General features: G+C 42.7%; 1 protein-coding gene across 29 annotated transcripts in view; it reads left to right on the forward strand.

Moving 5' to 3' along the window:
* The window catches only part of PBRM1 (polybromo 1), a 101,968-nt gene that overhangs the window by 88,072 nt on the left and 4,492 nt on the right, over positions 1-9,404 (forward strand). For 13 of the 29 annotated variants that reach the window (XM_033424554.2, XM_049716039.1, XM_012532329.3 and 10 more), the window contains 4 exons: positions 1,922-2,086; positions 5,456-5,611; positions 8,656-8,726; positions 8,838-9,054. In XM_033424554.2, the coding sequence (XP_033280445.1) occupies positions 1,922-2,086; positions 5,456-5,611; positions 8,656-8,726; positions 8,838-9,054 (609 nt within the window). The remainder of the gene's footprint in view (positions 1-1,921; positions 2,087-5,455; positions 5,612-8,655; positions 8,727-8,837; positions 9,055-9,404) is intronic. The other 16 variants (XM_049716043.1, XM_049716044.1, XM_049716045.1 and 13 more) reach the window with 3 other exon arrangements.

A 9,404-nucleotide genomic window follows, 5' to 3' on the forward strand; every position in this document is an offset into this window, starting at 1 on the left:
GAAGCCAGTACTGCATGGCTGGTTATTCAGAGTGTGAACAAGAGCAAGAAATGTGTCTGGAGATGATGTAAAAGTAAAAATGCTGGAGCAGAACTGAAGAGAAGGAGAAATGATGGCTTCTGGGAAATTCTTCCAAATTCAAAGGGGGATCAGAAATTTCAGTGAGAACTTAGTGAGAGGAGCTATATGACTCAGCAGTGTCTGCCTGAGACACAAAATCTGAACTTTTGGTGTTCAGGCCCATTGAATTCAAAACCCAAAGTTTGGAGGTTGGCTGACTTCATTTAATAATTCTCTTTTCTAAGACAGCCCAAAAAGAACCAACAGGTAGCCAGTCCAATTCCATCCACAGCCCTGAAATTTTCTTTTTTCAACTTCATTTTTTTGCTCTCCCATTTTACTGTGTCATTTGTGTAATGAAAATATGAGAACTTAATGTGGGGGTCTAGGTCATCAGTGTTTTTTTTACTGCTAGTTCAAGGAAATAGGTTGTTAAAATGGCCTTTGTCCCTCACGCTCATTGTACAGAGGATCTGTAAACTGGGACAGTGTAGTGAGTGATGACAAGTCTCTGCAGGTAACACTGTCGCAGCCGAGGAAGCTTTGACTTGGTTGACTTTCACATTATCACACAAAGGAGGACTGGAGCCGTTGCTTCTCGAAGCTCTTTAAAGCCATGTGACCTAAGCTGTTTTCCCCTTCCTTAGATCAGCCAGCAGTAGCCTTTTGAATTCCTTGTTGGAGGGTTAATGTGTGGCAGTTGGAGTTTGATACCAGGAATCAGAGCCGCAGGTTGCTGGTTCTCTCTATATCCTTGGACAAGTCACTACCTGTCTCCAGTCTCAGTTTGCCCATGTGAAGAGTGGAGAGGAGTTCCTATTTATGAACGGTGAAGCAAAATAAACCCTGTATTGTGGGAGCTTTGGGAATGCACATTTCTAGAGTTCTCTAGTAAGGGTCCAGCCTGCTAGCTCCCAAAAAGACTGGGAATGTGATTGTTGGGGCCACTGGCTATGGAGAAGCAGAAAGAGTAGCTCAAAGGAGTGAGTGGTGTAGCAGGGATGTTCCACAGCCCAGAACTGGCACAAGCTAATGCTCCTCTTGAATTTTGGATGAAATAAGTATGAATTCTGGAACTTTTGCTGATTTAGTATGATTTATGGTCAGTATTGAACTCAGCTTCAGGAAACCTGGTTCTGTCAGTACATTGTCCATTGCTTCATATGTGTATATATATTATTCCCTGCTTCTGATGACTGTAGCCTGGAGTATCATGCATTTTTTTCCCTTGGGGTTTATTAAACATGACCTCTTTGCTTCATTAGAATGTACAAATTAGCGTTTATTTTCCCTAAAACCTTGTGGAGGAGGCAGTAAGCTACTTTTCCCTTACAGAGTTAATTTTCTTCAGCTGCTAAACCTCATGACACTAATGACAAGAGTCCTCAAATCTTAGTAAAATTGGGTGCCAGGAATCAGGAAAATATAGTAAGTAACAGTTGTGCCAAAAATTACAATGGGCCATGGAATTGCTTCATGTTGAAATTATAAATAATTTGTAATGCTATTAATACTAGAATAATGGTAGCGCTTCTCATCTTCAGGGTGCCTTGTGAGATTAACCACGTTGGTTATGCTGGTGACGTTTTTAAATAAAATCTGTGCTTTCTGAATGTGTGTTGCAGTCTTAACATTCTTGAAATCTTTGCAGACCAGTTCTCAAGATGGGATAGGAAAGCTGGACTCTAGGTTACCAAGTGAAATCGGCCTGACTCCTCCTGTGTTGAGACTAGTCATCTACTGTTCCTTCCATTGAGACAGAACTGTTGCCTGTGTTTTTACTAGTCCTGTTGAATGCAATGGATGGTATTTTGAATTCCTGGGTTAAAAACAGAATTGAAAATCTGAAATGCCTTTACAGAGCGGGCAGCTAAAGTTGCTGAGCAGCAGGAGAGAGAGCGAGCAGCACAGCAACAGCAGCCGAGTGCTTCTCCCCGAGCAGGCACCCCTGTGGGGGCTCTCATGGGGGTGGTGCCACCACCAACACCAATGGGGATGCTCAATCAGCAGTTGACACCTGTTGCAGGTAAAAACAGGAGCTAAGACCATTTTTTTCCACTTTAAGAAATTCCTTCATTTTTTTTTTTCCTCCAACAAGGAGTAAGCCACAGTCTCTAGGCTTTTCTCATGACAGATTCAAAGTTTGAAGTCATCCATGTTGTCCTTATATCGCCTTTCCCTTATGGGCAATGCCTCCCCTCTGCCCCAGAAATGGGCCCTGGGCCCAATCCTGGGAATTGGTAGGGAGCAGCTCTTCCCTGGCTGTGGGCATGGTCTGGCGATATTCTCCACCGCAGACTGCTCTTGATAGAGTTCTACAGCAGAAAATATAAACAGACCCTGAATTCTGTTCTGGAGGGACTCCCAAGAGAAAACACAAAACTAGTCTTTAGGTGGTGATGATTTTCCCATCTCATTCCAGTATTCAGTTTGCCTTGTTCTGCTGCAGCCATCCTTAAAAGACTGACCATTTAAAAGGATTTTTGACAATGAATTGTAAATCCTTTCTTGGTCACCAATGTGCATGACTGCTAAGTAGAATACAAAGTCCTTAATCAATTCATTGTGCCCACTCTGTAATGCTTTTCTATTTAATTACATTAAACTGCATTTTCTGTTAGTATCCCAGTCACATATTTTTAAAAAAAGAAAAGAAAAGATGAATGTGGTTTGCTTGTGTGTGTTGTCTCTGGTTCTGGTAGCCATAGCAAATTTGGCTGTTCTTGAATATTCTTGTCTGACGTGTCTCCAATGAGAAACCTGCAGACCACTTCTCGGGTCCCTCCTTCGTGATCTTTCTAAGCCTGGTGAGGTCCATTCAAGCTGTGTTTCTTCTTAAGCAAGCAGTCTGACCTCTTTTCAGGGAGTCCAAGATAGTGTTGCTCAAGACAGGCTCATTGGGATGCTGTTTTTGTTTTCACTTTTTTTTTTTTTTTTTGCTTTTTAAGGCAGAGTAGCAGAAGATAACTTTTCCATTGTTGCTCCTACCTTTTGTGATGGCAAGTTCTCAAATGCACTATCGCTGAACTCAGCAGTTGCACTCGCCAAAGCACATCTGAATCATGGCTTTCAGTACTTTCAGTGTAACTGATGTTGATCTAACAAATCTCATAATCGCCTGCTCTATTCCATGGCCCATTTTGGTTAATGGGGTGCCAGAGGTTTTTAGAAATCAGACCTTGAACGTGGGGACTTTGAAAGTTAGAATTCCCTCATTGACATTCTCTTTTGTTCTATTTGATGTGTGATATTATAGCACTGTGCCCTTGACTAAAAAGCCCAGGGACACATTAACAAAACCAATTCAAACAGCTAAAAACATTGAAAAACAGCAGCTGCAGCATTTTAGCTCCCTGTTGGGGAATAACATCACAGAGCTCTGATGGGTGAGGAGGGTGGCCCCCTTCCAGAAAGCCCCTGCTCCATTATTAAACCTTTTGCTGCCCAGACTTCTGGGCTGTGGGAGTGCAGGGCAAGCATTCTCTACAGTAAGCAGTCTTTGGTCCACAGTGGGGACTTTGCAGCTTAAGAGAGTGATTTCTTATGGGTTTACAGGTTGCATAGGGCCTAAGTCTTAGCCTTGTTGCTGTCTGAGACCAGCTTTGCTTACAAGCATTGAAGCTCATTTGAACACATGTGACTGGGATAATAAATGCCAAAGTACAGTTTAATGAAGACAAGTGTCATGTCTTTCGATTCTTAGTAATTTCTTCAACCACAGCCCATGAAGGCTGCGTTCAGATGGGCTTTTGTAATTGAAAGCAAAGCCTCCTAACGTTCTTGAATTCCCACCTACTTATCCCTAAAAGCTCTGTCTGGTGGTATGGTTAAAAGACAGTTTGGTAGCATTGGATCTCCTCATGTTTAAGATGGTGGTGTCTGTTCAAAAGTAGTTTTTATCTCTGAACTCTCATTTTAAGAAAATGAAACTGATAATCCTATTTTATGTACAGAGGTGATTATTATTTAAAATTTGTTTTATTGGTTTGTGTAATTGTAAGTTTCTTAGTCAGCTTAGATATGATCGATGAGGCAAGCTGAATCAATCTCAGAACTTGCAGTAATTTTATAGCTTCAAAAGACTAAACTTTTATAAATAAATACCTTTCAAACAATTCTTCAGGGAAAATCAAAGAGTATAATTCTTAGAACCGGGAGTCTTGCACTGTTTCCAGAACCCCTCTACAAAGAGTATTATATAAAAATGAGGTTTTGCACCAATTCCTCAACCCCTCCCTTTGTGCAAGAAGCTGTGGCCAAAGGTGATTGCATTTCGTGGGGAGCCTTGTGTTTTGTTCATTATGATCGTTTCAAATCCCAGAAAAATCAAGGTGTTTTCCTTGCTTAAAAAAATGTCATATGGCTTTAAAGTTCTTTTGATAGGTGAGTCTTTGACATTCTGAAATTATCTTCTTCCTTTCACTCTTTTTGCCAAAAATACTTGTTTTTTGAAATTCTTCCCTAGCCAGCAGGAAGTGTTTTGTGTTGTGAAGATGCACTTTGAAAATAAAGGAATAAAAACCTCTGTTCACAGAAATTCTCTACCTCATTTAAAATGTTCCCTGTTAACTGAAGGTCTTTGTGAGGACATTTGTGTGCTTGGGGACAATGATGACAACTGGCCTTTTCTCATGTCAACAGAGCCTGATTCTCCAGCCATTCCTCCTAAGATCTGCGTGCAGGCTACTGAGTGACCTGGGCTTAGGTTGGCTGGTGGCCGGGGTGGGGGTGGGGAGTTAGGTTTTATCTTTATTTTATCATGTTTTGAGATCTAAAGATGAAACATCATTCATTGTGATGACTCTTAGCTGTTCCCCATCTCAAGCTCAAGCATGATCCATTCTTACCAGCAGTGGTGGGGCTAAAAGGGAGGAGGAATGGACATAGAAGTCTTGAAAAAGTCTTGCCGCCTCCCCCATGCTGGAGAACCATGCTTTGTGATCAGGGCTGTGTGCCTCATTTTCCTCCATTCCAGTTTCCCCTCATGTGTACCCGTGATAGGCATATGAGTGTGGGCATAGTGGAATGATGGGGTTTATACTCTTCAGTAGAATCGCAGTAGGCAGAACGGGTCTCTGAACACCTTGCAATAATCATGACCTTGGGAAGGCTGTTACTGGAACTCCTCTTTATTATTATTTAACTGAAAACATGCAGCGTATTTATCACAGGGAAAATAACTACAAATAATAATGTACTAAGTACTAATTCATCCAGAAATGTTTGTAACTTTATATTTTGTTCATTATTGCAACAAAATAATTGCACTAATTGCCGTTATATCATGCAGTACTAAGGGTGCTTTATTCATTAGTAGTGCATGGGGGGGGTTGTTATTACTTACTTCATGTTGCATGTTAATGATGCATGTCTGAAATTTGTTGTGTCCTTCAAGGCATGATGGGTGGCTATCCGCCAGGCCTTCCACCTTTGCAGGGCCCAGTTGATGGCCTTGTTAGCATGGGCAGCATGCAGCCACTTCACCCCGGGGGGCCTCCACCCCACCATCTTCCGCCAGGTGTGCCCGGCCTCCCGGGCATACCACCACCGGGTAAGAACTTCATCCTCATTCACTCATTAATCTCATCTTCATATTCTCTTTTTCCTCCTTCAGCCATTTGTTCCAGGAGGTACCTGCTGCCCATGTGGGCAGGCCTTCCCTCACTGAGAATCCCAGGGATGTCAGCAGTAGGACCTGTCCTGTGTATTGAGCAGGTGGCTCAGCACCTGTGCCCTTGAGCACCTGGCTGCCTAGCAGCAGCACAGGACACATGACAGAAACTAGACTCAGCAGATCAAGGGGCAGGAGGCATACTCTAAAATCACTCAAACAACTTGACACGTGCTCAGAAAGCCAAACACAGCCTAGGAGGTCATGCTCTGCTCTCTTTATCAGTGAATGAAGTTTCCCAAATTGCCAGTTGATATAAAAAGCACTTTTTGCTCCTGAGTACATTTCTTCTTCTGGTTCAATTCTTATCTCAAAGGGTCTTCTGTGTAGAGTCCCTGCTCCATCTTTTGCTTTTCAAGCAGCCCCTCCCCTCTAAGGGAATTACAGAGTCGCTAATGTAGAACTCTGTAGAAATCCTTCAGTCAGTCCTTCTAGCAACAGAAAGGAGGGAGAGAACGAATTTGTCCTGAACGAGTTTTCTATTTCTGAGTCCCCAAAGAAGGATGACATAACATTTAAAGAACAGCATAGCCCACCTTGCTACCTGGAGACACTGGTTTGTCTGTCAACAAGCTCAGAAGTTATGTCATATAGAAACATATAAGTGGAGCCCAGAAATAGGTACAGTTTTCCTTTACAATTAATTAGCAAATTTGAAAGATTATTATGAAAGGAAAATCACAAGTTCCCATATTAATTGCCATCATATGCAAAAAAAACTGACCCTTAGGTATCTATTTGGAGGGAATGTGACCTTAAGATGACTTGGAATAGTATTTGATCCATTATCCAAAATATTAGCTAAAGGCCTGGCCCAGATGACAAAATGTAGAAACCCTTAGATTTGCTTACAACAGCATTGGATCTACCGATCCCGTGGCTATAAAGAGTTCCAAACAAAGCTTCAGAGGGTGTGCCCAGCAGTATGTAGGGTGAGCTAACCTGGTGGCTTGGCCTAGAGCCTTCAGTAACACTCTTTGTGATGTGAGTGTTGCTTAGAGAATGGCCATAACGCCACAGAAGTATTTGATCTAGACACACCCAGAGGAGGAAATGTTCGTGGGCGTGGGTGCTTCATTATGGAAGTGGTGGACTATGTGTGAGTTGCTCTTGCAGCAGGTGTCAGTCATAAAATGGGTGTGTTCCTGTGGCAGGTGGAGTTGTCCTTAATTCTGTGCCCTCTCCCCTTGGCAAGAGTATCTGACTGAGCAGTGAGACTAAGCTGGACTTAACTCCCAGGTGCGTGTGCTACTCAGCGGGAGTCACACCGAAGGCCAGTACCCTCTAGGTAGCTGGTCTTTTGGCGGGTATTGGGGGGTAGATGTCTCCCTTTGCCCCTTTTTCAGATTCTAAATGCATTTGAAGAAAGCACAACACACCTGATGATAAGGAGACAGGGAAGAACCCCTCTTAGTATCTACACACGCACGTCTGATCAGGCTTTGAGAAGAGGGAGATTCAGTGAGCTCCTCTGGTGACTCAGCCTGCATTCTCACCAGCTGCCCCCTGGCATGGCATTTGTAAACAGAGGGCACATAGGGGGTTGGTTGCTGATTTTTTTGTGCTGCCCTGCAGAGATTGATACAGGCAGCTCAGGGAGGCCCACTGTGTTGTGAAATCTAAGGTGGGTGAGTGTCCTAGGGGAACAGGGGTTAATAATATGTTGCTGGAGCAGCAACTTACCCACTGCAACCTCTTCACTCACTCACAAATAATCACTAAGATTCTATTCTTGTGGCTCAGGTACCCTTCTGGGTTCTTGGAATATAAAAATCCCTGCTTTGTAAACAGAAAGCTTGTTTTCACTTAGTGTGTTCTCTCTTACAAACATCTAATACTTCTTGGAAGTGGTATTTAGCAATTCTGAACCTTAGAATAGTGGGTTGGTTCTGCCTGGTTAAAATACCAACATTTTGAATCCAGAGAAACTATAGAATATGAAGTTAGCTCCTGTTGATCCTTCTGTGCAGCCAGCTGGACTTGTTTAAGGTTTAAGCAGTAGCTCACCAGGGTTTTGATTGTAGTTTGTTAGTTTTTAATGAACTGGGTCCTTTACCTATTGCTCTGTTTTATGAGACTAGGAAGTGGACGGTCCTGAGATTAAAATAGCCCCAGATGCTAAATTTAAGACATCATGTTATTATCAACTAGGACCTATGAGAGAGAACTTGCTTGTGTGACAGAAATTGCTTGCGAGGAGTCACCAAGGGAAGTTTATACAAAGTCCAAATATAGTAGGACCATGGAATCTTTCTCTTTCCCTTTGTCATTTTGCATTTGAAGTGATAGCACCAAGGCTGCTCTGTTTCCGGATGATTCCTTTTCAAAGTGCTGGTCTATCAAATGGCAGTGTCCCCTCTCTGCCAACATTAGTGACTCCAGTTAGAACCAGAGGTGCTGGTGGCCTGTGAGAGGACAGCAAGAATGTGCCTCCAGCCTCCACAAAGGTCATTTAATGTGCACTTGCACAAACCTCTTCCCTTATGTCCCTGCTGTCCTAACACATTGCATACAGCTGAGCCTGGTTGCAATGCCATTACTGCTGAAATTAAACACGGGCTTCAGTTGCAGGAAACTGTGTTGTCAAAAGAAAAATACCTTGAAAATATAGTTGTATTCTGACTGTAGCTTACCTAGGGAAATACTAGAATTTTATGCAGGGTTCAAATTATTTCTAAGCCATGAATAATTAATGTACATCTGACAAGTTGTCCTAGCTTTGTATTTAAAGTACCTAGAAAACAAAAGAACATGCATTTTCTATATGAATGCTACATCCTGTTTTGGGTGCTTAGGGTTCCTATCCATAAAGACTCAGGGCAGAGATCATAGGCTTGCATTATAAATGGCCTTTCTTATCAGACAGTAGTTTTCAGTCTTCTCAACCCAGAGCCTCTAATTGTGCCTGTAATTCTGAATTATAGGTGTGATGAACCAAGGAGTGGCCCCTATGGTAGGGACTCCAGCACCAGGTGGAAGTCCATATGGACAGCAGGTGAGCCTCCAAGTTGGATCTTCTAGGACTCAACAGAATTCAAGTTACCCTCTTTCTCAGAGCATGCACTGAGTATTTTTTTTCCCTCACCATGTGTCTGTGCTCTTTCAGGTAGGTGTTTTGGGGCCTCCAGGGCAGCAGGCACCACCTCCATATCCTGGCCCACATCCACCCGGCCCCCCTGTCATACAGCAGCCAACAACACCCATGTTTGTGGCTCCCCCACCGAAGACTCAACGGCTTCTCCACTCAGAGGCCTACCTAAAATATATTGAAGGACTCAGTGCTGAGTCCAACAGCATTAGCAAGTGGGACCAGACCCTAGCAGGTAAGGAGAGTCCTCAAGAAGCCTTTTCGAAATCCATGCTTTATCAAAGTCCTCTCGCTGCTATGGACCTATTATATCAGGATAAATATCCATGATTCTTATACAGGCATACCTTGTTTTATTGCACTTTGCTTTGTTACTCTTCTCAGATACTGCATTTTTTTACAAATTGAAGGTTTGTGGCAATGTGTCAAGCAAGTCTTTCGGCACCGTTTTTACAGTAGTATGTGCTCACTTTGTTTTTCTGTGTCACATTTTGGTAATTTTCACAATATTTCCAACTTTTTCATTATTATTATATTTGTTTTGGTGACCTGTGATCAACAGTCTTTGATATTACCATTATAAAA

Source organism: Orcinus orca, chromosome 10, assembly GCF_937001465.1.
Source record: "Orcinus orca chromosome 10, mOrcOrc1.1, whole genome shotgun sequence".
Classification (NCBI taxonomy): domain Eukaryota; kingdom Metazoa; phylum Chordata; class Mammalia; order Artiodactyla; family Delphinidae; genus Orcinus; species Orcinus orca.